Source organism: Globicephala melas, chromosome 7 (genome assembly GCF_963455315.2).
Source record: "Globicephala melas chromosome 7, mGloMel1.2, whole genome shotgun sequence".
NCBI classification, from domain to species: domain Eukaryota; kingdom Metazoa; phylum Chordata; class Mammalia; order Artiodactyla; family Delphinidae; genus Globicephala; species Globicephala melas.
The window spans coordinates 114,466,979-114,493,593 of NC_083320.1; the positions used below are offsets into that span (position 1 = coordinate 114,466,979).

A 26,615-nucleotide genomic window follows, 5' to 3' on the forward strand; every position below is an offset into this window, starting at 1 on the left:
CGCGGCATGGGGGATCTTCCCAGACCGGGGCACGAACCCGCATCCCCTGCATCAGCAGGCGGACTCCCAACCAATGCGCCACCAGGGAAGCCCCCAGGTTTTCTCTTATTAACAGTAATCTTTTGATGTTCCCACTACCTGGTCTTTGTTGCAAAAACTCCTACAGATCCTCGCCCGCCTCTTTGGAGCCGTCCCTCAGAGCTATCTCAGATGCTGTGTCCCAGGCTCAAAGTACTAAGAAAGTCCACCAAATAACACATATCTCTCAACTTTTAGGTTGTGCTTTTTTTTCAGTTGACAAACTCGTACACAGCACTAGCTGAAGAGTTATTAACTAGTCTGATATCCCTTATTTATTAGTACAGTACTGAATTCTCTCCTGTTATTCCTGCCTGGCACTGAGTAAGCCCTCACTAAGTATTAGCTATTATTTTCCTAGCTATGTGAGCCCTAAAATACGCCTTGATGGCATACCATTCACCTAACCCACTCTCTTACTCCCTGTCCTATCTTAAACCCACATTTGTACTCATTTTCCCAAGGCTTCACAACGAACTTAATAGAGCCTCTGGTTGAGAGGCTCAGTTACATTATAGCAAAGTGTGCTCCCCACCTTCACAACCCAGCCAGGGTTTACCTGGCTTCTTTCTTCTTTAGGATCACTCCAGGCCTCCACCAAATTTTTGTCAGATTAACTGTCAACTATCTAAAGCTTGCATCTAAAGCTTTCAATTAACCCTTCTGTCTCTGACCCCGCACTCCCCTACCTTACAGAGTCAGCAGAAAAAAATAACAATGTGAAGGAAACAGACCAATATAATTGAAAAATACCGAGGGGTCAAAAACAGGAAAGACTTTCTGAAATTCAATCAGCTTCTAAAAGACATTTCTAAGAAAAAACATAACAGAAGGGGAAAAAAAAGACTTGGATTCAAAAGGACAATCTTCACAATGGCTACATAAGAAAGGACATCACTCTGTGCTCCATCCTGGTCTCTGAGGAATCCCAGCTAGTGGTCCAGGGATGAAAGAGCTGCAAGTCAGATGTTCCCCTTCCCTCTTTAAAACCAAACCCAAACAAAATTCATTCAACAGGGATGGCTGGGCTGAATAAAAATAAAAGTTTAATAACCATACCACTTTTGACTGTGTTTAAAAAAAACTTGCGATGACCTTATAGGTCTTAACGTTGATGCCCATGTTTCCTCCTGCACATCCACGAATTTCACCTTTGTAAATGGTAAAACAGGTTTATAAGCGTTCAGCACAGACAGATTTCCCAGTGAAAGAAAAGAAAAAGTAATGGCTTTCGATGGAAATGATTTCTCAGAGGTCTGGAGCTGTGTGACAGGCAAACAAAGGAGGACTCTGAATACCTGGTTGCTGATGTTAACGTCCCTGTTGGGATGACTGGCTGGCAAAGGACCACTTTCCATTTCAAGGTGTTTGAGCTTCTCTGAGACATCTTTTAATGCTGGAAAAAAACGGGAAAACAGCCGCTTAGTCTGACAGGCTGTCACGGCCGTGTAAGGGTGAAGACTTAGGCTTTCTCCACACCCCTCAACATCAGTTACCATCAACTACAGGTAATAACCCAGATCACTACGGAACAGATACTCCATCACCAAGAAAGTCTCCATTAATTTGATTAAGAGCTAACCTAAATAGGAACATCACCCTGTGTCTGCTCTGCTGGATGTGGAATCCCCATGGCATGTGTGGCTGAGAAAGCTCAGTCATGAGAGTAGAGGAAAAGGCACAGAGCACCTGTGGCGCGGCCTTCCTTCCTAGGTGCAAGCCAAGCCCCCGCTGCAAAGCTCAGCACTCGGCTGTCTCCTCCCCTGGCCCTGACTACACACAGCCGCAGCTAAACTTACGTGGGGCAGACTGACGGGGGCACACATTCATGCACTCGCTGACCCAACCTACTACATCCTGGTGACGCCAGGTGTGATGAAGGGCAAGCGCTCTGGCTTCACCACATGCAAAACACATTGCAGCCACTGAAAGATGATACATTAAAGACAATTTAGCTTTAAATGAGTTCTATTTAACAACTGGTAGTCGTGTTAATCTTATTTTGCAGGGACCGATTTGGTGGGAGTTTGACATTTTACACTGTCCACTTGACAAAGAAGCTGTTGAATGCCTAATAATTTCTATATGATCAGGTAGAAGAAGGGAGGGAAAAACTATGAAATCATTTGCTCTTGGTCAAAGGGATCTTCCAAAAGTGTCCATCAGTTAATTCTGTACATCTTTCCCTTGGCTACACATTAGAATAAGATGTGGAATTTTTAAGAAATACTGATTCCCAGAGCTGACCCTAGAACAATGATATCAGATTTCTGAATGTAGTTTTCTGGTATTGGTAGTTTTTAAAATTCTCCAGGTGGTTCTTCTTTAAAATAAATTTACTTATTTATTCATTTTTGGCTGCATTGGGTCTTCGTTTCTGCGTGCGGGGGCTACTCTTCGTTGCGGTGCGCGGGCTTCTCACTGCGGTGGCTTCTCTTGTTCTGGAGCACTGGCTCCAGGCGTGTGGGCTTCAGTAGTTGTGGCGCGTGGGCTCAGTAGCTGTGCCTCGCGGGCTCTAGAGCGCAGGCTCAGTAGTTGTGGCACACGGGCTTAGTTACTCCGCGGCACGTGGGATCTTCCTGGAACCCGTGTCTCCTGCACTGGCAGGCGGATTCTTAACCACTGCATCACCAGGGAAGCCCCAGAACAAATTTTTAATTCCAGTTACCAGCAGTACTTCAGCATGTTCTATGAAGCAGAAGCACTGTGCAACTTTTCACTAATGCTTCTTTCTAAATTACTAAATACTATTGCTGTATTCTACACTCCTCAGAGACAACAGCATACTCACTGGCAATTTCCAATAAGTTGTTTAAAGAGAGTGTCTTAATTTTAGCAACAGAAATCAAAATTGGCAAGAGCCACATAAACATAAGCTGCTTTTCAATGAACACACACTGAGATTCAACAGAAAGCTCCTGTTTGAAGACAGTTTATGCTTTAATATCAAATCAAACTCACAAGTATATAGAAATTTTCAATGTGCAACTTACTGTTTCCTTTTAACCTTCTAAAAAGTTAAGGAAGGCAGCATTCTTTCTGGATTATTTATTTTTGTGGGTCTGGGCAACAACAGCCCTCATTAATAACAAAATACTATCTGTGAACTAATGGAATGTCCAAACATTCATTCAATCCTGTGCCCTAGATCTCTAAGGAAACTTTTTACTATTAATTTTCACTCAAGAAACAAAGTAAAAAGCAAATTTGAAAATTCAAAAATGTTTAAGAACTTATAAATGATACAAATGTTTAATGGTCTCAATTATGTGATCTTAAATATTTCAATGGACCCTTAAGCCAAAAAGGCAAGAAGGCATAACTATTCTACAGTAACATTTCAAATCCAACCACTGCATAAAATATTCTTAGAGGAACTGCCTGTTTAAGCTCATTTCAAAGGCGGGCACAGACTAGGGCGATGCCAGTGATGTTACACAGAACGTTTAGTTGCTCCTCACTCACCTTCCAGCCCCTCTAATCCAGCCTGCCTGGTGGCTGTGCTCACTTCACCTGGGGCTTGGGACATGGCCATGGTGTCAGGTGCCCCAACTACATCATCAGTGGTTGTTTCCAGTAAGTCTGGACTATCTAGCAAATCAATCTTCAGAGGCAAGCTATAAAGGTAACAGAAAACTTAATTAAACCAAGAAGTTTATCAGGAAAAGAATTTTAAATACTAACAAAAATCTCAGCTGGAAAAATAATTCATTTAATAGTTTGGATCCCAAGTAGTTTATTCATCTGTCAAAACCCCCTGGGCAGATTCTCTTCCATCCAAGATGGAGTAAAAGGAACTGAATTTAGCTTCCCAACTGAAATAACCTAAGGGGAAAACAAACAATTTTCAAGAGTAAGGCCTCAAAGAACAGAAGGCAGTGATCCTGAGCTTCGGAAAACAAATGAGGAGCCCTGTGCTTGACCTGAGGGAGTCCCTGGGCCGGGGTGCAGAGAGAGTGCAGTGTGGCAGAGCACAGAGGCCTCCCTTGGCTGACAGCGCAGGGAGACCAAGGCAAGCCAGAGTTCACAGCACAGCCTACCAGACAGAAGAGAGCAGCCCGGCAAGGAGAGAATCCTACAGGTCTGCAGAGGCCCCCCTCAAGTATGCAGGAGAGCACTGATCAGGGAACATGTGTAAGGAAACTCCCTGAGGCTGGGAAAGAACTAGTGGCACTCACACTGGGCCACAGTGCCCCCTCCACAGACAGCATGTAAAAACATGTAATTCAAGGGCATTTAGTATTAGGAAGGTCCTGCCTCTGTAGCACAGAATAATTAACCCAGACTGACCATGGCAACAAACCCACTTAACACATCATAAAAGACCTGAAAGGATCAAGCTGCTTCCAAGTAACTTAACTGCATCCCAAGACAAAGCTCAAGAAGACTGAGAGGAAGACAAAACGATCTGGCATCCAACAAAGTAAATTTCACATGTCAGGCACCCAGTCAAAGACTGTCAGGAACGCAAGAAGGCAGAAAAAGACATCTCACACTAAAGAGAATAATCACTCAAGAGAAACTGACACAGATGCTAGAATTAGCAGACAAAGACACATAGTTATTGTAACTGTATTCCATATCCTCAAAACTTAAGCAGAAACTAGAAGATACAAAAAAGACACAAACCAAACTTCTAGAGATGGAAACCACAATATCTGAGGTGAAAAATATACTGGATGAGACGGACAGCAGATTAGATTTTAGAAAAGATACTGAACTTAATGGCATAGCAATAGAAACTATCCAAAATAAAAGACACAGGGAAAAAGGAAATCTGCCAAATTAAAAGAATGTCAGTTATTCTTTGTGGGACAACTTCAAGCAACCTACTGGAGTCCCACAGTGCAGGTGGGACAGAACAAATATCTGAAGAAAACAATGGCTGATGTGTTTCCAAATCCGATGAAAACTATAAACCCACAGATCCAAGAATTTCAGGAAACCCTAAACACAAGAAACATGAAGAAAACTACACCAAAGCATATCGTAACCACACTGTTTAAAGCCAATGATGAAAAGAAAAACTTAAAAGCAGCCAAAACATTGTATGTTCAAAGGAGTAAGATAAGGATGACAGCAAGCCAAAGCAATCTTTTATTTTTTTTATTATTAACCTATTTTATATATATTAGTGTATACAGGTCAATCCCAATCTCTCAATTCATCCCACCACCACCACCCCCACCCCCACCCCGCTTTCCCCCCTTGGTGTCCATAAGGTTAAAGCAATCTTGAGAAAGAAAAACAAAGCTGGAAGAATCAGGCTCCCTGACTTCAGACTATACTACAAAGCTACAGTCATCAAAACAGTATGGTACTGGTATAAAAATAGAAATATAGATCAAGGGAACAGGATAGAAAGCCCAGAAATAAACCATATGGTCAATTAACCTAAAACAAAGGAGGCAAGAGTACACAATGGTGGAAAGACAGTTTCTTCAACAAATAGTGCTGGGAAAACTGGACAGCTACATGTACAAAACTGAAATTAGATAATTCTTTAACACCATACACAAAAATAAGCTCAAAATGGATAAAAGACCTAAATGTGAGACTCGACACTATAAAACTCCTAGAGGAAAACATAGGCAGAACACTCTCTGACATAAATCACAGCAATATCTTTTTTGATCTGTCTCCCAGAGTGATGGAAATAAAAACAAAAATAAATAAATGGAACCTAATTAAACTCAAAAGCTTTTGCACAGCAAAGGAAACCATAAACAAAATGAAAAGACAACCCGCAGGTTGGGAGAAAATATTTGCAAATGATGTGACCAAAAAGGGATTAGTCTCCAAAATTTACAAACATCTCAAGAGGCTTAATATCATCAAAAAAAAACAACCCAATCAAAAAATGGGCAGAAGACCTAAATAGACACTTCTCCAAAGAAGACACACAGACGGCCAAGAGGCACATGAGAAGATGTTCAACATCGCTAATTATTAGAGAAATGCAAATCAAAACTATAATGAGGTATCACCTCACACCAGTCAAAATGGCTAGCATCAAAAAATCCACAAACGATATAAATGCTGGAGAGGGTGTGGAGAAAAGGGAACCCTCTTGCGCTGCTGGTGGGAATGTAAATTGATACAGCCACTATGGAGAACTACCATACGACCCAGCAATCCCACTCCTGGGAATATATCCAGAAAAAAATGTGGTCTGAAAGGATACATGCACCCCAATGTTCACTGCAGCACTGTTTACAACAGCTAATACATGGAAGAAACCTAAATATCCATCAGCAGAGGAGTGGATAAAGAAGATGTACATATATACAATGGAATATTACTCAGCCATTAAAAAGAATGAAATAATGCCATCTGCAGCAACATGGATGGACCTAGAGACTGTCATACCGAGTGAAATACGTCAGACAGAGAAAGAGAAATATCGTATGATACCCCTTATATTTAGAATCTAAAAAGAAATGATACAAATGAACTTATTTACAAAAACAGAAAGAGACTCACAGATTTGGAGAATAAAGGGAGGTTACCAGGGCGGAAGGATAGGGGGAAGAGACAGTTAGGGAGTATGGGACTGACGTGTACACACTGCTATATTTAAAATGGATAACCAACAAGGACCCACTGTATAGCACAGGGAACTCTGATCAATGTTATGTGGTAGCCTGGATGGAAGGGGACTTTGGGGGCAGAATGGATACATGTATATGTATGGCTGAGTTGCTTGCTGTGCACCTGAAACTATCACAACATTGTTAATCAGCTATATTCCAATATAAAATAAAAAGTTTAAAAAAGAAAAAAGGATGACAGCAGATTTCTTATCAGAAATAATGCAAACTAGAGGACAGTGGAGGAGTATCTTAAAAGCGCTGAAAGAAAAAAGCGTATCAACCCAAATTTTATATCCAGCCAAAAAGCTTTCAAAAATAAAGGAAAATCTATGTATATACCAAATAAAAGTGAAAACAAACATCCACACAAAAATGTATACACAACTGTTCATGGCACCATTATTCATAACAGCCAAAAACATGGCAACAACCCAAATGCCCATCAACTGAGGAACAGATGAATAAAATGTGGTAAATCCACAGAGTGGCATAATAACCAGCAATAAAAGGAGTGAAGTACTGATACATGCTAGGACCCTTGAAAACATAATGCTAAGGGGAAAAAGCCAGACACAAAATACCACATATCCTATGAGTCCATCTGTATGAAATGTCCAGAAGAGGCAAATCCACAGACGCAGAAAGTAGATCTGTGGTTGCCAGGGGCTGGAGAAGAAAGGGGACTGACTGCTGTGCTGTAAGGTCTGAAGTTAAGCTTCAACAGTACGGGCTGCCTGCACATCCCTGAGCCTCATGGGGCCCCAAAGGCCCAGCCACCATGAGTTTCCCGGCTCTCACCAGATATGCCCTCCCAGTGAAAAAGGTTCCCCTCAACTGTACCAGCCCCATCCTACCAAGTTCCTAATCCCACAAGCTTCACTTCTCTGCCAGCCCGTGAAACTGTTCAGACGAGCCAATCACGTCCCCTCATGGGAACCAGGGTGGCTCATTCTCATGTCCCTATAAAGCCCGCCTCCCAAAGTCCGTGTTTGTCCACTCTGCTCCCAAGCGCAACACGTCCGAGGCCCCGCTCTTGTGGGGTTTCCTCCTCCCCTGAGCCATGAGTATGTGTCTAATAAACTGCTGTTTGTCTCACCTGTCCAGGGCTGGGCGTTGTGTGTTGGCCATCTTGTAGTAGTTAGGGTGGGGGATCCCTCCCTCACCAAAAGTGTGAATAGGGGAGGAGCAGAACAACTAATAATGGGGATGGGGTTTCTTTGGGGGAGAGGTAAAACTATTCTAAAGTAAAACTGTAATAAAGGTGGCACAATTCTATCAATGTGCTAAAAACACTGAATTGTCCACTTTGAATACGTAAATGGTATGGTATGTGAATTATATCTTAATAAAGAAAAAAAGAAAGACAAATAAAAGGAATTCATGACAAAAAGACCAGCACTAAAAACTGCTAAAGGAAGACCTACAGGCAGAAGTAAAACAAACAATGTATTGTGGGGTATAAAACACAGATGGAAATAAAATGCTTGACAAATGACAGTACAAAGCCTGGGAGGGGAGAAATGGAAGTACACTACTGTAAAGTTCTTATACGACACATGAAATGGTATAATATCCCGTGAAAGCAGACTGTGATAAGCGAAAGTTGTACAGGCTAAAGTAACAATTAAAGTGAAAAAAAAAATCCAAAGAGTTATAGCTAAGGAGTAAGAAGAGGATATAAATGGAATTTTTTAAAAAACACCTGATTAATGAAAAAAAGAAAGAGAGGAAGATGGGAACAAGAAACATATGGGACAAATAGGAAACAAATAGCAGGATGACAGACACAATCATATCAATAATCATATTAAAAGGAAGTAGTATAAACATACCATTTAAAAAAAAATTCAGTCTCTGTAGAGACTGTCAAAAATTGCCAATGCTGACTGTATTTCAAGTCATCATGGCAGGGTATTCGGAAGAGTTTTCAATTAACAATAATCATGCCTCGGATAAACCTCATTGGCTATAATACTGCCACTGTGCAAAGCTGAAACATACCAATTTTCAGACGCAGAGACTGTCAGTTAAGATTTAAAAAGCAAAACTGAATTATGTGCTGCATACATGAAACACAATTTAAATATGAAGAAACAAATTAACAAAGATTAAAAATAAAAATAGAAAAAGATATACCATGCTAACACTTGTCAAAAGAAAGCTACAGTGAATATACTGATATCGAAGTAGAGTTCAGAGCAAAGAATAGTACTTAAAATGAAGATGATCATTTCATAAGGATAAGGGGGTCATTTAATCCAGAGAATATAACATTCCTAAATATTTATGAACTTAATGACAGAGCTTCAAAATACATGAAGCCAAAACTGAAAGAACTGCAAAGAGTAACAGATCAATTATGGTTGGAGATTTCAATACCCTTCTTTCAGTAAGTGCCAGAGCAGAAAATCAGCAAGGGTACAGTAGATTTGAACAGCACTAACCACCAACTTCACCTAATTGACATTCAGAGAATACTCCATCAAAACATCAAAACACATGTTCTTCTCAAGTGCATACAGAATAATCACTCAGACAATATTCTGGGCCATAAAACAGAGTCAATAAATTCAAAAGGACTCAAATCATACAAAATATGTGTGTTCTTTGACCAGAACATAATTAAATTAGAAATCCAAAACAGAAAGCTCCTCGGAAAATCCCCAAATATTTGGAAACTATGTAATGCACTTCTAAATAACCCATGGATCAAAAAACATATGAGGGACTTCCCCAGTGGTGCAGTGGTTAAGAATCCACCTGCCAATGCAGGGGACACGGGTTCAAGCCCTGGTCTGGGGAGATCCCACATGCCGTGGAGTAACTAAGCCCATGTGCCACAACTACTGAGCCTGCGCTCTAGAGCCCGCAAGCCACAACTACTGAGCCTGCGTGCCACAACTACTAAAGCCCGTGCACCTAGAGCCTGTGCTCCGCAACAAGAGAAGCCCCCGCTCGCCGCAACTAGAGAAAGCCCACGTGCAGCAATGAAGACCCAACGCAGCCAAAAAAATAATAATTAATTAATTAAAAAACCCCCAATTTTTAATTATTATTACCTTTCATCAGTGTTGCCACAACTACTGAGCCTGCGTGCCACAACTACTGAGCCCGAGTGCCACAACTACTGAAGCCCATGCTCCACAACAAGAGAAGTCACTGCAATGAGAAGACTGTGCACCACAATGAAGAGTAGCCCCCTGCTCACCGCAACTAGAGAAAGCCCGCGCGCAGCAATGAAAACCCAACGCAGCCCCCCCAAAGTAAAAATAAATAAAATAAATTTATTTTAAAAAAAAGATATGAAAAGGAAATTTAGAAAAGAATTTTGAACTATGAAAACGAAAGCACAACATATCCAAATTTGTAGGATGCCACTAAAGCAATAGTTAGAGGAATACTTATAACATTAAACATCTATATTATGGGGCTTCCCTGGTGGCGCAGTGGCTGAGAGTCCGCCTGCTGATGCAGGGGACATGGGTTCGTGCCCTGGTCTGGGAGGATCCCACATGCTGCGGAGCGGCTGGGCCCACGGGCCATGGCTGCTGGGCCTGTGCGTCTGGAGCCTGTGCTCCGCAATGGGGGAGGCCACAGCAGAGAGAGGCCCGCATACCACAAAAAAAAAGAAACACATCCATATTAGGAAAGAAGAAAGTTTTCAAATCAATGACCTCAGCTTATACCTTGATAAACTAGAAAAAGAGCAAATTAAATGCAAAGGAAGTGGAAGGCAGGAAATAATAAAGATAAAAGGGAAAAATAATAGAAAAAATGAATTAAACTGAGAGCTAGTTCTTTGAGAAGCTCAATATAATTAATAACTTCTAGCTAGACTGATAAAAAGAGAGAATACATATTTACAATATCAAGAGTCGGAAGAGTGACATCACTACAGACATTACAGATGCTAATATGGTATAAGAGAATATTATTAACTTTATGCCAATAAATTCAATGACTTAGATGATATGCAAAAATTTCTTGAAAGACACAAACTACCAAAGCTCACTAGGAAAACAGAAAATCTGAATAGACACAGAAAAGTAAAGAAATTGAATCAGTAACTAAAAATCTTCTCACAAAGAGAAGCTCAGGCCCAGAGGACCTCCCTGGTAAATTCTATCAAATATTTAAAAGAAGAAATAATTCCAATCTTCAACAAACTATTTCACAAATAGAGGAAAGGCAACATTCTCCAACTCATTCTATGAGCCCAGTATTACCCTGATACTGGAGCCATTCCAAACACATAACAAAAAATCAAGCAAGAAATAAAAAGGACTGTCCACCATGACCAGATGGGATTTATCATAGGAATGCAAAGTTGGGTTAATGTTTCAAAATCAATTAATGTAATACTACATTTTAATAAAAGAAAACATGATCATCTCAATAGATACGGGAAAAGCATTTGACAAAATCCAACAACACTCATGGCAAAAACTCTCAACAAAGAATAGATGGAACATCTTCAATCTGATAAAGGGAATCTACAAAAAAATCAACAGTGAACATCATATTTAATGATGGATGACTGAATTCTTTCTCCTCTAAGTCAGAAACATAACAAGGATGTCCACCCTGACCACTTCTATTCAACAATATACTGGAGGTTCTAAAAAGTGCAATAAGAAAAAAAAGGCAAAGAACAGAAAAGTAAATTAAGGGCCCAAATTAGAAAGGAAGAGGTTTTTATGTGCAGATGATAGAATCCTATACATAGAAAAGCCAATGGAATCCACAAAATGCTACTAGAAAGTAATAAACGAGTTCAGCAAGGTTGCAGGTGCAAAAATCAATTATATCTATACACTAGCAACAAGTAACAGAAAACTGACATTAAAACAATTCCATTCACAATAACATCAAAAAGAATAACAACAGGGGAATTTCCTGGTGGTTCAGTGGGGTAAAGAATCCTCCTTCCAATGCAGGGGACACAGGTTCAATCCCTGGTCGGTGAACTAAGGTCCCACATGCCGTGGGGCAACTAAGCCCACATGCCACAACTACTGAGAGAAAACCTATACGCCAGAACAGAGCCTGTGCTGCAACAAAAGATCCCACGTGCCTCAATGAAGACCTCACATGCCGCAACTAAGACCCGATGCAGCCAAAGAAAAAAATAAACAAAAGAAATATTTAAGAAAAAAGAATAACAACAGGAATAAATTTAATAAAGGATATGCAGGACTTGTGCAGTTAAAACTATAATAAATAAAGGAGATCTAAATAAGTGGCAAGACGTTTCATGTTCATGGGCTGAACACTTAATATTGTCAAGACGACAATCCTACCCAAACTGATCTATAAATTCAATGCATTCACTATCAAAATCCCAGCAGGCTTTTTTGTAGAAATGGACAAACCAATCCTAAAATTTATATAAAATTCAAAGGAGCTAGAATACCCAAATGCATTCTGAAAAAGAACAAAGTTGGAGGATACATGCTACCTGATTTCAAAACTTGCTATAAAGCCACAGTAATCAGGACAGTGTGGTATTGGCACAAAAATAGTTATGTAAATCAAAAGAACAAAATTGAGAGTCCAGAATTCCTTACGTTTATGGTTGATTTTTGCCAAAACAAACCAACGGAAAAAAGGATAGACTTTCAACAAACGGTGGCAAGACAACTAGAAATACATGCAAAAATATGAATTTAGATGCTAACCTTACACCATACATAAAAGTGAAATCAAAATGAATAACAGGGACTTCCCTGGTGGTCCAGTGGTAAACAATGTGCCTTCCAATGCAGGGACATGGGTTCGATCCCTGGTTAGGGAACTAAGATCCCACATGCCGCGGGGCAACTAAGCTGGCGCGCCACTACTACTGAGCTCGCGTGCCTCAACTAGAGCCCGTGTGCAGCAAAGTACAGAGCCCACGTGCTCTGGAACCCGCACGCCACGACTAGAGAGAGAAAACCTGCATGCCACAACTAGAGAGAAGCCCACACACTACAACGAAGAGCCTGTGCACCACAACAAAAGATCCCACATGTCTCAATGAAGATCTCGCATGCCACAACTAGGACGTGATGCAGCCAAAAATGAAATAAATAAATAAATAAATAAATAAATATTTTAAAAAATGAATAATAGACTGAAACGTTAACAGCTAAAACTATAAATATTTGAAGAAAACATGGGGGAAAGAAATCTCTGTGATTTTGGGTCGGCAAAATGTTCTGAGATATGATACCAAAGGTACCATCCATAAAATAAAAAGTTGGTAAGTTGGACTACATCACAATGAAATGCTTGAGCTTCTAAAAAACACTAATATGAAAATGAAAAGAGGGCTTCCCTGGTGGCGCAGTGGTTGAGAGTCTGCCTGCCGATGCAGGGGACGCGGGTTCGTGCCCTGGTCCGGGAGGATCCCGCATGCTGCGGAGTGGCTGGGCCCGTGAGCCATGGCCGCTGAGCCTGTGCGTCCGGAGCCTGTGCTCCACAACACGAGAGACCACAGCAGTGAGAGGCCCGAGTACGGCAAAAAAAAAAAAAAAAAAAAAAAAAAAAAACCCGAAAAGAGAAGTCACAGATTAAGAGAACATTTTTGCAAATCATGTGTTGATAAGGGACTGGTTTCCAAACTACACAAAGAACTCTCAATGTTAAAAAGACAACCCACATAAAAATGGGCAAAAGGTCCAAATAGACACATCTCCAGAAACGATCTATAAATAGCTGACAAGCACATGAAAAGATGCTCAATATCACTAGCCCTCAGGAAAATGCAAATCACACCCGCAATGAAATCCCGTTATTCACCCTCTACAACAGCTATAATCAAAAAGGCAGAAAATAACAAGCGTTGGAGAGGGTGTGGGGACCTGGAACGCTCGTTATTTCCGCTCTGGAAACCAGTCTGCCAATTTCACGGAAAGTTAAAATGTAAGTTCACCACGCAACCCAGCAATTTTCCCCCTAGGAGTCTATCCAAGAGAACCCGTACTTTACGTCCACACTGAGACATGAACAGGAATATCCATAACATTATTCAAGAGCCAGAACACGGAAACACTGCAAATGTCCAACAACTGGTGAATGGATAAACAAAATGTACTATATCCATAAACTGTCTTGCTATTCAGCAACTGAAAGGAGCACACTAGGATACCTGGACGAACCTCAAAAACATTCTGCTAGGTGAAAGAAGCCAGACATGAAACCTTGTAGACTGTGTGACTCCATTCATATAAAATGTATAGAAAAGTCGAATTTATAAAGACTGAACTTTTGGGGATGATGAAAATGTTCTAAAACTAGATTGTGGTGACTACTCTATGATTTTATAGATTTCTAAAAATCATGGAATTACAGTAAGTGAATTTCATAATATGTAAAAATATTTTAAAATATGTAAAAATAAAACATAAACTTGCTTTAAAAATCTTATTCAAATTTAGGGTATCAAAACTAGAAGTAACAATCTAGTTCAACAGTTACAAGATACAAGATCAATATACAAGAATCAACTGTTCACCCATATCCATTCAATGAACAACAGGAAAATGAAATTAAGAAAACACAATTCCATCTAGAAACCCAATGTATTCTATTTTAACTTTCAACACAATTCATCTGCTGTGGCAAAGCTCAAAGGTCGTAGACACACTGAGTTAGGGAGAAGGAAAGAAAATGCCTCTGTTCCACGCTTTCCTACAGGAATGAAGGCCATATTTTAATTATATACCCTGTGTCTGGGACCCAAATAAGAAAGAAATTATTTTGAAAACTGTTAAAAGGAATAGTAAGAACCAAAAAAGAACACTTCCTTGTTAGTCAAGAGATCTGTGTCCCATAGAGAATAGACTGGTGGTTGCCAAGGTCGGGGCGGAGGAGAGGGTTGGACTGGGAGTTTGGGGTTGACAGATGCAAACTACTATTATACAGAGAATAGATAAACAACAAGGTTCTACAGTAGAGCACAGGGAATTATATTCAATATCCTGTGATAAACCACAATGGAAAAGAATATGAAAGAATGTGTGTGTGTGTGTGTGTGTACACACATACATATATATGTGTGTGTGTGTGTGTGTATATATATATATATGAGTCTCACTGCTGTACAGCAAAAATTAACACAACACTGTAATTCAACTATACTTCAATAAAATATAAATTAAAAAAAATAAAGAGAGGGCAGACAGCAGAAGGAAGAAGAATTACAATCCTGCAGCCTGTGGAACAAAAACCACATTCACAGAAAGATAGACAAGATGAAAAGGCAGAAGGCTATGTACCAGATGAAGGAACAAGATAAAACCCCAGAAAAACAACTAAATGAAGTGGAGATAGGCAACCTTCCAGAAACAGAACAATGATAGTGAAGAGGATCCAGGACCTCGGAAAAAGAATGGAGGCAAAGATTAAGAAGATGCAAGAAATGTGAAACAAAGACCTAGAAGAATTAAAGAACAAACAAACAGAGATGAACAATACAATAACTGAAAAGAAACCTATACTAGAAGGAATCAATAGCAGAATAACTGAGGCAGAAGAACAGATAGGTGACCTGGAAGACAGAATGGTGGAATTCACTGCTGCAGAACAGAATAAAGAAAAAACAATGAAAAGAAATGAAGACAGCCTAAGAGACCTCTGGGACAACATTAAACGCAACAACATTCGCATTATAGGGGTCCCAGAAGGAGAAGAGAGAGAGAAAGGACCTGAGAAAATATTTGAAGAGATTATAGTCGAAAACTTCCCTAACATGGGAAAGGAAACAGCCACACAAGTCCAGGAAGCACAGAGAGTCCCAGGCAGGATAAACCCAAGGAGAAACACGCCGAGACACACAGTAATCAAACTGGCAAAAATTAAAGACAAAGAAAAATTATTGAAAGCAGCAAGGGAAAAACGACAAATAACATACAAGGGAACTCCCATAAGGTTAACAGCTATTTCTCAGCAGAAACTCTACAAGCCAGAAGGGAGTGGCATGACATATTTAAACTGATGAAAGGGAAGAACCTACAACAAAGATTACTCTACCAGGCAAGGATCTCATTCAGATTCGATGAAGAAATCAAAAGCTTTACAGACAAGCAAAAGCTAAAAGAATTCAGCTCTACAACAAATGCTAAAGGAACTTCTCTAAGTGGGAAACACAAGAGAAGAAAAGGACCTACAAAAAAAAAAACAAACCATAACAATTAAGAGAAGAGTAATAGGGACATACATATCGATAATTACCTTAAACGTGAATGGATTAAATGCTCCAACCAAAAGACACAGGCTCGCTGAATGGATACAAAAACAAGACCCATATATATAGGGACCCACTTCAGACCCCTAGGGACACATACAGACTGAAAGTGAGGGGATGGAAAAAGATATTCCATGCAAATGGAAATCAAAAGAAAGCTGGAGTAGCAATACTCATATCAGATAAAATAGATTTTAAAATAAAGAATGTTACCAGAGACAAGGAAGGACACTATATAATGATCAAAGGATCAATCCAAGAAGAAGATATAACAATTATAAATATATATGCACCCAACATAGGAGCACCTCAATACATAACACAACTGCTAACAGCTATAAAAGGGAAAATCAATAGTAACACAATAATAGTGGGGGACTTTAACACCTCACTTACACCAATGGACAGATCATCCAAACAGAAAATTAATAAGGAAACACAAGCTTTAAATGACACAACAGACCAGATAGATTTAATTGATATTTATAGGACATTCCAACCAAAAAAAGCAGATTACACTTTTTTCTCAAGTGCACATGGAACATTCTCCAGGATTGATCACATCTTGGATCACAAATCAAGCCTCAGTAAATTTAAGAAAACTGAAATCAGATCAAGCATCTTTTCTGACCACAATGCTATGAGATTAGAAATCTATCACAGGGAAAAAAAACCGTAAAAAACACAAACACATGGAGGCTAAACAATACATTACTAAATAACCAAGAGACCACTGAAGAAATCAAAGAGGAAATCAAAAAATACCTAGAGACAAATGACAACGAAAACACGACGACCCAAAACCTATGGGATGCAGCAAAAGCAGTTCTAAGAGGGAAGTTGATAGCTACACAAGCCTACCTCAAGAAACAAGAAAAATCTCAAGTAAACAATCTAACGTTAATCCTAAAGGAACTAGAGAAAGAAGAACAAACAAAACCCAAAGTTAGTAGAAGGAAAGAAGTCATAAAGATAGGAGCAGAAATAAATGAAATAGAAACAGAAAACAATAGCAAAGATCAATAAAACTAAAAGCTGGTCCTTTGAGAAGATAAACAAAATTGATAAACCATTAGCCAAACTCATCAAGAAAAAGAGGGAGAGGACTCAAATCAATAAAATTAGAAATGGAAAAGGAGAAGCTACAACAGACACCGCAGAAATACAAAGCATCCTAAGAGACTACTACAAGCAACAATATGCCAATAAAATGGACAACCTGGAAGAAATGGACAAATTCTTAGAAAGGTATAACTTTCCAAGACTGAACCTGGAAGAAATAGAAAATATAAACAGACCAATCACAAGTAATGAAATTGAAACTGTGATTAAAAATCTTCCAACAAACAAAAAGTCCAGGACCAGATGGCTTCACAGGTGAATTCTATCACACATTTAGTAGAAGAGCTAACACCCATCCTTCTCAAACGCTTTCAAAAAACTGCAGAGGAACAAACACTCCCAAACTCATTCTATGAGGCCACCATCACCCTGATACCAAAATCAGACAAAGGTACTACCAAAAAAGAAAATAACAGACCAATATCACTGATGAATATAGATGCAAAAATCCTCAACAAAGTATTAGCAAACAGAATCCAACAACACGTTAAAAGGATCATACACCATGATCAGGTGGGGTTTATCCCAGGGATGCAAGGATTCTTCAGTATACGAAAATCAATCAATGTGATACACCATATTAACAAATTGAAGGAGAAAAACCATATGATCATCTCAATAGATGCAGAGAAAGCTTTTGACAAAATTCAGAACCCATTTATGATAAAAACTCTCCAGAAAGTGGGCACAGAGGAAACCTACCTCAACATAATAAAGCCCATGTATGACAAACCGACAGCAAACATCATTCTCAATGGTGAAAAACTGAAAGCATTTCCTCTAAGATCAGGAACAAGACAAGGATGTCCACTCTCCCCACTATTATTCAACATAGTTGAATAGTTCAAAACATAGTTCCAAAACATAGTTTTGGAAGTCCTACCCACGGCAATCAGAAGTAAAAGAAATAAAAAGAATATAAATTGGAAAAGAAGAGGTAAAACCGTCACTATTTGCAGATGACATACTATAGACAGAGAATCCTAAAGATGCCACCAGAAAACTACTAAAGCTAATCAATGAATTTGGTAAAGTTGCAGGATACAAAATTAATGCACAGAAATCTCTTGCATTCCTACATGCTAATGATGAAAAATCTGAAAGAGAAATTAAGGAAACATTCCCATTTACCATTGCAACAAAAAGAATAAAGTACATAGGAATAAACCTACCTAGGGAGACAAAAGACCTGTGTGCAGAAAACTATAAGACACTGATGAAAGAAATTAAAGATGATACCAACAAATGGCGAGATATACCATGTTCTTGGATTAGAAGAATCAATATTGTGAAAATGAGTATACTACCCAAAGCAATCTACAGATTCAACGCCATCCCGATCAAATTACCAATGGCATTTTTTACACAGCTAGAACAAAAAATCTTAAAATTCGTGTGGAGACACAAGAGACCCCGAATAGCCAAAGTAGTTTTGAGGGAAAAAAACGGAGCGGGAGGAATTATATTCCCTGACTTCAGACTATACTACAAAGGTACGGTAATCAAGACAATATGGTATTGGCACAAAAACAGAAATATAGATCAATAGAATAGGCTAGAAAGCCCAGAGATAAACCCACGCACATATGGTCAACTAATCTACGACAACGGCGGCAAGGATATACGATGGAGAAAAGACAGTCTCTTCAATAAGTGGTGCTGGGAAAACTGGACAGCTACATGTAAAAGAATGAAATTAGAACACTCCCTAACACCATACACAAGAATAAGCTCAAAATGGATTAAAGGCCTAAATGTAAGACTGGATACTATAAAACTGTTAGTGGAAAACATAGGAAGAACACCCTCTGACATAAATCACAGCAAGATCTTTTTTGATCCACCTCCTAGAGAAATGGAAATAAAAACAAAAATAAACAAATGGGACCTAAAGAAACTTCAAAGCTTTTTGCAAAGCAAGCTACAAACAAGATGAAAAGACAACCCTCAGAATGGGAGAAAATATTTGCAAACGAATCAATGGACAAAGGATTAATTTCCAAAATATATGAACAGCTCAAGCAGCTCAATATTAAAAAAACAAACAACCCAATCCAAAAATGGGCAAAAGACCTAAATAGACATTTGTCCAAAGAAGACATCCAGATGGCCAAGAAGCATATGAAAAGCTGCTCAACATCACTAATTATTAGAGAAATGCAAATCAAAACTACAATGAGGTATCACCTCACGCCAGTTAGAATGGGCACCATCAGAAAATCCACAAACAACAAATGCTGGAGAGGGTGTGGAGAAAAGGGAACCCTCATGCACTGTTGGTGGGAATGTAAAGTGATACAGCTTCTATGGAGAACAGTATGGAGGTTCCTTAGAAAACTAGAAGTAGGATTACCATATGACCCAGCAATCCCACTACTGGGCATATACCCAGAAAAAACCATAATTCAAAAAGACACATGCACCCCAATGTTCACTGCAGCACTATTTACAATAGCCAGGTCATGGAAGCAACCTAAATGCCCATCGACAGATGACTGGATAAAGAAGATGTGGTACATATATACAATGGAATATTACTCAGCCATAAAAAGGAATGAAATTGGGTCATTTGTAGAGAAGTGGATGGATCTAGATAGAGACTGTCATACAGAGTGAAGTTAAGTCAGAAAGAGAAAAACAAATATCGTATATTAACACATATATGTGGAACCCAGAGAAATGGCACAGATGAACCGGTTTGCAGCGCAGAAATAGAGACACAGACGTAGACAACAAACGTATGGACACCAAGGGGGAAAAGTGGCGGGGGAGGGGTGGTGGCGTGATGAACTGGGAGATTGGGATTGACATATATATACTAATATGTCTAAAGTGGATAACTAATAAGATCCTGCTGTATACAAAAATAAAATAAAATTCAAAAATTCAAAAAAAAAGGACACAGGCAGGCTGCCTTCCCCAAGCTGTTCTTGCCAGCACTTCTAATTGAGCAGTTTAACTATTGTTTCTCCCCTTGTTCATTCTTTCTTGTCACACAGGTACATTGGTCCCCAGCTGCCTACCCACTATGGCTCTATGTGACGTCAGTTTCTGCCCCTTCTTCTTTTATCCCCTATATCCATATCCATTATATAATTGCTGGCCTGTCTATCTGTCTGTCTATCTATCTTTCAGGGGGACAAAAGGAATGCAGCTCCAAATCTTCTATTTGAGAGTTCCTATCAGGACTGATAATATTTTTCACTTAGAAATTATAATCATGGCATCATGGACAAAATCAGTTTGATTCTCCAAGCATTAAATGCTAGCTACTATTGTAAGAGTATTAACTCTGCAAAGGGCAGTTATATTTAAGATTATTTAAGAACAAAGAGTTTGGCAAGCCTGCAGTGGCAGGGAGCTGTGTGCTTGTTTTGGGCATTTGCCATTTTAACAGACTGAGAAATAAACCCACTTTTTAAAGGGAAAAACTATTTACCATCTGCAGTTCATTAATGTCAGGCAGGGAAAATCTGTCGTTCACACACATTTGAGATGCAGTTGGCAGATTCTCCTCTACAGAGGGTTTCATCCGCAGTGACTGAGACTGAAACACCCTGCCTGGTGTGATACGTGATATGGTGAACCAACCACTCAGCTTCTACTTGGCGTAAAATGTTAGTATATTGGGAGCAGTATCTGCTCATTTTTTTCTTGCGACAAAAGTCTGAGTATCGGTGATATAAGAACTGGTATGGTTGTAGATAAAATGAAAGAAATCAATCAAAATGTACCAAAAACAAAAAAGAGATCTATGTCCTAGTCCTATCTCTATACAACTTTAAACACGTTACTTTACCTTGGTTTTCAAAATATGTTCTACAGAGCCCAAAGGATTCCACAGACTTCTACGACTTACATAAAAAGTGGAAAAGGTGGTAGAGTTTTGGTTTCCCCATGGTAACTTTTTTTATGGGCTTTTGTTTGGAATTCCCAGATAAGTTTAATTAGATGGGTTTCTTAGCCAAAAGTCATTTGGAAACCACTGGAGTAAAGGCACTTCGGCAATTTTTCCATCTCTAACACTATAAAGATCTACTGATGTAAAACCATCTCATCAGCTCATTTTCAATCCCTTTTGCACTGGTCCAATTGTCATCCTTCCTAAGTGTGAATCAGTACAACTTGTGAGCCTTTAAGAAAAAAAAAAGGATAAGAACATCAAAAGAAGAGATGGTACTGGGGATGAGAGGAGATGAAACAAAAGCGGCAACACTGGAGCTTGTTGAAGGTGGTTGATGAGAATGCTGTGGTTCACCATGTGTTGTACCTTTATATAATTCTGAAATTTTCATCAAAAATGTAAAAAAATATGGATACCAATATTTTTGGACAAAACATGAGAACTGGTGGAAGTTCATATCCTGCGGTCCTAATATGCACATATGACAGAACATTTCCTTTAAACTATACCTCATGTGTCTTAGTCCATTCAGTCTACTCTAGCAGAAATACCATAGACTGGGTGGCTTATTAACAACGCAACTTTATTCCTCCCAGTTCCAGAGGCTGCCAAGTCTTGCTGGCAGTTATGGTGTCTGGTGAGGGCCTTCTTTTTAGTTCACAGACGGCTGTCTTTCTGCTGTGTCCTCACATGGCAGAAGGAATGATGGAGTTGTCTGGGGTCCCTTTTATAAGGGCACTAATCCTATTCATAAGGGCTTAATCCACCTTCATAAAATCACCTCCCAAAGGTCTCACACCTCCAAACACCGTCACATTGGGGATTAGCTCTCACACGTATGAATTTGGGGGGGAACAAACTCAGTCCACAGTGTTCAAAAATAAGATTAAAAACTTCACGTATCAGAAATGAAATAGAAGTCCATACATAAAAGAATGCTGAATTGTCTCAGAATTTCTGAAGAACAATGGTTAAAAAGTGACCAAATTCATATGCTGAAGTCCTCATGCCCCCTACCTCAGACTGGGATCTCATCTGGAAACAGGATAGCTGCAAATGTAATCAGTTAAGTCAGAACGAGACCATACTGGAGTAGGGTAGGCACTTAATCCAATACGACTGATGTCCTTATAAAGGGGGAAATATGGACACAGATACACACCCACGAAGGCCATGGGAAGATGAAGGCAGAGACCAGGCGATGCTTCTGCAACCCAGCCCGCCAGCAAAGCACCAGAGGCCAGGGGAGAGGCATGGAACAGAACCTCTCAGAGCCCTCAGAAGGAAGCATCCTGCCTACACCCTGATCTCTTGGACTTCTGGCCTCTAGAACCGTGAGACAAAATTTCTGTTGTTTCCCAGCTGTAACGGCAATCCTAGGAAACTAACATATCTCCCATTCTAAAGATCTGAGCGGGACTTACTAAAAAGAACCTTAGCGCACCGCATTATCCAGGCCATAAAGGAAAAGACAAGAGGTTCAAAGGGACGTTCTGCAAGAGTATTCAGAGGACAAGAGAGCACCGACTTTTCACTTTCTTTCCCCAGGACAGCAGTGGAGTGCAAAATCACATCGAGTAATGGAGGCTCTCACAGAACCTGTGAAAGAGGGGGATGGCATCTTACTTTGGGGGTGGGGACTGCTGAGCATTAGAAACTACAGGGCCCACGTTAGGTGCAGCGCTGGGAGAGCACTTAGGAAAATGTGACGCGTGAACCCTAAGTTTGGGAGTACATGTAAACACATCTCCCATGTAGGGAAGGGCGCTCCTTGGCACGGAGAGGTCCAAAGTGCACGAGCTGACTGGGGCTTGCCTTAGTAACCTGGGGGCAAAGCCAGCAGATGGACAAGCTACATTACAGTGTTTGGCAGGGCCAAGAATGCACAGATTCCCAGAGGCCAAATTTGGAATAAGCCACACATCAAAATCAATAACAGCAGTGGATGAGAATACATTTTTAAAAATCCATAAGCCTACTAGTAACAAATTATTTCCTTTAAAGATGAGAGGAAAGAGGAAAGCTCTCTTTTACAGAAGAATGCCACCTAGTATTTGTAGAAAGGGCAGAACTGCAAAGTCACCATATTGTAAGTACCAAAGTAATAATAATTGATTCAGGTAAAAATTATCAATGGATGCTAAAACCACAAGATAAAAGACTTTAGGGAATAGGATGTCCACTCAGTCTTAAAATGACACTCCACAGATTAAAAGGGAAAAAGGTACTTTTACAGAGAAATCTGGTGGACATCGCCTTAACCAAAGCATTAGTAAAAGTGTTTAATTTGAATCTAATCATAAGACAACAATCACACAAATCTAAGTGGAGAGGTATTCCGCAAGGAAACCGGCACAGACTAAAATATGTCACTGTCACAAAAGGCAAAAAAGCCTGGGGATGTCTTCATGAGTAAAGAAACATGAAAAACTAATTGCAATGTTGACTGGATCCTCAATCAGGCAGGAAAAACAGCTATAGAAGGCATTTATTGAAACATCTGGAAAAATCTGAGTATGGACTAGAAGATAACAGTGTTATAACAATGTTCAAATTTCTGAGTGTAATAAATGCATTACCCACAAGACTGTCCTTGATTTTTGGAGATACACGCAAAGAGAAGTATTAAGGGCTACAGTAATATAATGTCTGCATTGTGATCCTCAATTAGTTCAGTGAAGAAAGAAATCAATGTCAGCCAACAGGCAAAATATTAACAGGCAGAGATCTAGGGGGAAGGGCATATGGCTATTCATCCACTATACTTTCAACTTTTCTGCGGGCTTGAAGTTTTCCAAAATTAACAGTTAGGAGAAAAGACAAAACTTATGCACTTCCTTTGAGCCAAGTTTAAGTCCAGCTTGAAGCCCATTCAATGGAACTCCACCCATGAGACAAGTGTCCGAGGGTAAGATGACTCAAGCAATAAAAGCGTATTCACTGGCAAGAGATGAGCCCAGGATACGGGGGAGGGCAAGAGCTGCAAAAAATGAAATATGAAGTATATTACCTATTCTGGGGCAGTGATGGGTTTTATGAGAGCCTCTGAAAAAACATACTACGTGTAGCACAAAAGAACTGGCACTTATATTTATGCCATGACACCTAGCTGGATTAAAACAGCATCATTCACATCAGACTTTGCCCCTTTCCTCTTTCTTCTTCCTCAACCCTGAAAGTAAGCACAAGAATAAGTGGGAAGAGTGAAGGTTAAAAGAAGAAACCACCCCCACCCCACGTATGGGGGGGAAGGGGAAATCTTTAAATTGGGTGTAAGATTAGAACTGAAGACTTTCTGTAACTTAAAGTATGCTTCAGTTACTAAAAATAGGACGGTCTTTATACATACAAATGATGGGCTAGAAAGGGAGGAGCTGACCTTGAATAGATGACCTTGAATAGCTGACCTTGAATAGCTGACCTTGAATAGATGAATACAGCTGACCTTGAATAGATGAATACTGTATTCAAAGCAGAGGATTCAGCCATTTCCAAAAACAACAGTGATAAACTCCCAGTAGTGAACTGGGGCTCGAGCCAGGAGGAACTCAGGGAGCTGAGAGGGGGAACAGGCACTGGGGTCAAAGACGCAACTCCCTGGAGGAAATGAAACCTGAGACTGCTCCTGTGAGGCAGTGAACAGACTCATGCTGTGAGACCCGGGACTGTATCTTCTAGACAGGCACAGAGGTGACAAAGCTCAAGTCACTACTCCAATTTCAAATGAAAAGAAAGTGCTTGCCTGCAATGAAGGAAGAATTAGAAGTATCTGTGCAACAGACAATCAAAGCACCACATGCTGGTCAGTACTGGAGGCAGTTTCTCTGAAAGACCCTATTGCAAGACCTTCTTCGGAGCTGAGGATTTCAAAAAGTCAGGCTGGGGCAACTTCAGAACTGCCTTACAGGAAAGGGTGAGCGTGGGAAGAAGAAAAGAAGAAAAAAACCCTGAAAGAAAACAAGGCAAGCTGAATTCACAAACCAAAAATTACAAAGCATGTAATGAAATTTGATGCTAAGACAGACAACCAAAGGAACCCAAGAAACAGGAGCATTTACAGCTTAGGAAGTAGAAAGAATAGTATAATCTAAAAAGGAGTTTAAAGTAAGTATATTAAATGTGCTGAAAGACATAAAGGAAGGACAGAATCAATAAAAAAGGGAAGGAGTTTATGAAACTGTAACAGTAGATTCTAAGAAATGAGAAATTAAATGAGTCGTTAATTAAACATTCAGCAGAGGTCGGAACACAGCAGACTGGACAGAGTTAAAGAATTATTGAATTAGAAGATAAAAATTAAGAAAACCTCCAAGAAGGCTCTAGATATAAAGACATGGCAAATATGAAAGACAGGAAATACAGAGACCAACATAGATTGAAAGCTGCAACATACATTTAATAGACACTGAAGATGGGAAAGAGATAACGGAAGAGGGGCAGTATTAGAGGAGATGTGACTAGAAATTCTCCAAAAGACATCTACCTGGGATTAAACACTGCAAACGGAACATGCAAGATTTACTCCTGCTTTCTCATAAAACCAGTCTAAAGTGACAGTGTAAGAAAACAAATCACGCATAAGGAACACAAAAAGGCAAGAGAAAAAAATATGAAGGTAGTGGAACTGATGAGCAAGTGGTCACTGATTAGAAAGACTGCAGAAAGCTAAACCCTCTCTAGGAGTAGGAAAAGCCTAGAAAAAACCTAAGTCATTCCACAGAACTCAGGAGAAGTTGCAAGTATTTTCTCCCATTCCATGGGTTGTTCTTCATTTTCTTGATGACATCCTTTGAAACATCAAGGATGTTTTAATGTTTGATGAATTTCAATGTATTTTTTCTTTTGTCTCATGTGCTTTTGATATCATATCTAAAAAAACCTCTGCTAGATCCATGGTCACAAAGATTTGCTCCTATGTTTTCCTCTAAGACTTTTATAGTTCTAGCTATTAATTTTCGGTTTATGATCCATCTGGAGTTCATTGTTTATATGATGTGAGGTAGGGGTCCAATTTCATTCTTTTGTATGTGGAGATCCAGTTGTCCCAGCACCATGATAAAATTTTTAAAAACCAGTGTTGACACAACTGGAAAGCCATCTAGAAATGAATACAACAGATTCATTATTCACACCTTAAAATGAGGTAAGTCTAAGTGAACTGGAGATTCAAATATAAGAAAAATGAAACCATACAAGCACAACCCTAACCCTAATCCAGCAAAAATGGCTGAATTCCTCTAAAATGTGACAGTGGGAAAAACCTTCCTATTAAAATCCAGAAACTATTAAAGAAAAAAGATGGATAGATTCACTTACATAAAAATTTAAAACTTACTAAAAGCAAAGTAAAAGGACAAATGACAAACTGAAAATATATTTGCAATTAGCATTTTCTGAGTGACTGATATTATAGAGTTAATATCCCTAATAGACATTGAAAACCTCTTAAAAATAGAGAAGAAAAAGGCCAACAGCCCTGTTTTAAAAGGTGGGGAGGGGACACTACAGATAAGAACAGTCAGTCAATTCACAGAAACGAATATGCAAATGACTCAAACATATAAAGGTATGCTCATAGAAAGAGAAATGTAAGCGACACCACACTGAACATATCCATCATTAATCTTGCTCATGGTGCGGCTGTCACAGGCCTGTGTGAGCCACAACTTATCAAACACGTTAAACAAAGGTA

General features: G+C 39.5%; 1 protein-coding gene and 1 non-coding gene across 4 annotated transcripts in view; both read right to left on the minus strand.

The window, feature by feature from the left end:
• The window catches only part of EPB41L5 (erythrocyte membrane protein band 4.1 like 5), a 145,351-nt gene that overhangs the window by 30,851 nt on the left and 87,885 nt on the right, over positions 1 to 26,615 (minus strand). For all 3 annotated transcript variants that reach the window (XM_060301523.2, XM_030849649.3, XM_030849645.3), the window contains 2 exons: positions 3,544 to 3,695; positions 1,377 to 1,474 (listed from right to left, as the gene is read on the minus strand). In XM_060301523.2, coding sequence (XP_060157506.1) covers positions 1,377 to 1,474; positions 3,544 to 3,695 — 250 coding nt within the window. The remainder of the gene's footprint in view (positions 1 to 1,376; positions 1,475 to 3,543; positions 3,696 to 26,615) is intronic.
• On the minus strand, positions 8,523 to 8,663 carry LOC115848751 (U4 spliceosomal RNA). Its single transcript, XR_004037824.1, has one exon. It is a non-coding gene; the product is annotated as a U4 spliceosomal RNA (small nuclear RNA).